The sequence below is a fragment of the Merops nubicus genome, unplaced genomic scaffold (genome assembly GCF_000691845.1).
Source record: "Merops nubicus isolate BGI_N331 unplaced genomic scaffold, ASM69184v1 scaffold21730, whole genome shotgun sequence".
Taxonomy (NCBI): Eukaryota; Metazoa; Chordata; class Aves; order Coraciiformes; family Meropidae; genus Merops; species Merops nubicus.
In genome coordinates this window covers 1,317-3,114 of record NW_008585129.1, presented here as the reverse complement: position 1 = coordinate 3,114, position 1,798 = coordinate 1,317, and the positions used below count along the sequence as shown (strand labels likewise).

Genomic DNA, 1,798 nt, shown 5'->3' with positions numbered 1-1,798 from the left:
TGCCCTCAGGTTCAGATACAGGGAGAGAGAAACCCACCAATGGGAACTGGAGGGAGCCCTGGCGATTTGCAGAAGCCCCACTCCCGCTCCCCATGCACCCCTGCAGCGCCGGGGGCCCTCCTCGCTGGCGGATGGGTGGTGGGGGTTCCCCATGCCGGGCCAGCAGCGCTGGCTGTCCCTCTGACCGCCGTCTGCCTCCCCAGGCTGCTGACGGACTGGAGGTTCACGCGGGGCGTGGAGGAGCAGACCAAGGCTTTCCTGGATGGCTTCAACGAGGTGGTGCCGCTGGAGTGGCTGCGGTACTTTGACGAGAAGGAGCTGGAGGTGAGCCGGCACCTTTGCTGGCGCGGGGCAGCGGAGGCACCGGTGTGTCCCACCCCGGGAGTGGCACCTGGTGATGGCAGAGCACAGGCCCCGCTCTGCCCTTTGGCTCTGCTGATGGGGTACCCCCACCCCAGGTGGTCGGGTCTGCGGGGTGGCTTGCTGGGTCCCTTAGCAAGAGAACTTCTCGTTAGAGGGGAGGAATCCCTCCTAGCAGCTCCATTGCCCAGTGCTGGAGTCTGCCCCTTGAGAAGCCTGGCGCTGGAGCAGTCGGTGCCCCGAAGCACAGGTGCAGGGCCCTGTTCCTGTCCTCCTGCTGACTGTCCCCTGTCCCCAGCTGATGCTGTGCGGCATGCAGGAGATCGACATGAACGACTGGCAGAAGAATACCATCTACCGGCACTACACCAAGAACAGCAAACAGATCCAGTGGTTCTGGCAGGTCAGTCCCAGTGCCAGCGGCACCTCCGACCACTCTGCAGCCCTGGGACCATCCCCAGCCCGGGGCCCGGGGCAGGCAGCCTCCCAGGCTGTCAGGAAGACCAAAATACACGTGGCCTTGGGCTATGGGTGGCAGAGGCCCCGACACTGCCACCGAGTACAGTGTGCCTCTAGCAATAGCTGCTGCTCTTGGGCAGGGTGACAGGAGGGGATGACATAGAATCACAGAATCGATTTGGTTGGAAGAGACCTTTAAGATCACCAAAGCCAACCATTAACATGTAGTGCTGTAGTGCTCATGGCGCTGCTCTGTGCTGGCCAGGGGGTGAAACATGGATCTGAAGGAGGGCAAGGACGGGCAGAGCTGCTCCCTGAAGGCCCCTCGGGATGCGCTCATCCCCGAGGATGTGGGACTGCAGGCAAGGGCTGGAGCCTTCTCTTTGAGACTGGGGAGACCTTAGAGCAGCCTTCCAGTACTTAAACAGGACCTACAGGAAAGCTGGAGAGGGACTTTTTACAAGGGCATGTCATAATAGGGCTTTACACGGAAAGAAGGGAGATTTGGATTGGAGATTCGGAAGAAATGTTTCACAGTGGGGGTGGTGAGACACTGCAACAAGTTGCCTTGAGAAGCTGTGGATGCCCCATCCCTGAAGCACTCAAAGATAGGTTGGCTGAGGCTCTGAGCAACGTGCTGTAGTTGCAGATGTCCCTGCTCAGTGCAAGGACCTTTAAGGTCCCTTCCCAGCCAAACCATTTGATGATTCCATGACCACGTGCCCGGCATGCTGCAGTGCTCCAGGCTGTGTCCAAGCCCAGCTGCCCGGAGGGTGGGGTGTGCTAGAGGCAGGAGCTGTGCTGCAGGATGGTGCCCCAGGCCCAGCCGGGCCGTGACCCTGGGGGTGACAGGGATCCCACTCTCTGCCATGTTCCATCGTAGGTGGTTAAAGAGATGGACAACGAGAAGAGGATCCGGCTGCTGCAGTTTGTGACGGGGACCTGCCGCCTGCCCGTTGGGGGCTTCGCGGAGCTCATC

At 60.8% G+C, this 1,798-nt stretch overlaps 1 protein-coding gene across 1 annotated transcript in view; it reads left to right on the top strand.

Annotated features, from left to right (window-relative positions):
• The window catches only part of LOC103779023 (NEDD4-like E3 ubiquitin-protein ligase WWP2), a gene marked incomplete at its 5' end in the record, with an annotated part of 6,996 nt that overhangs the window by 3,985 nt on the left and 1,213 nt on the right, over positions 1-1,798 (top strand). Inside the window, 3 exons of the mRNA XM_008946643.1 lie at positions 204-324; positions 659-763; positions 1,703-1,797. Coding sequence (XP_008944891.1) covers positions 204-324; positions 659-763; positions 1,703-1,797 — 321 coding nt within the window. The remainder of the gene's footprint in view (positions 1-203; positions 325-658; positions 764-1,702; position 1,798) is intronic.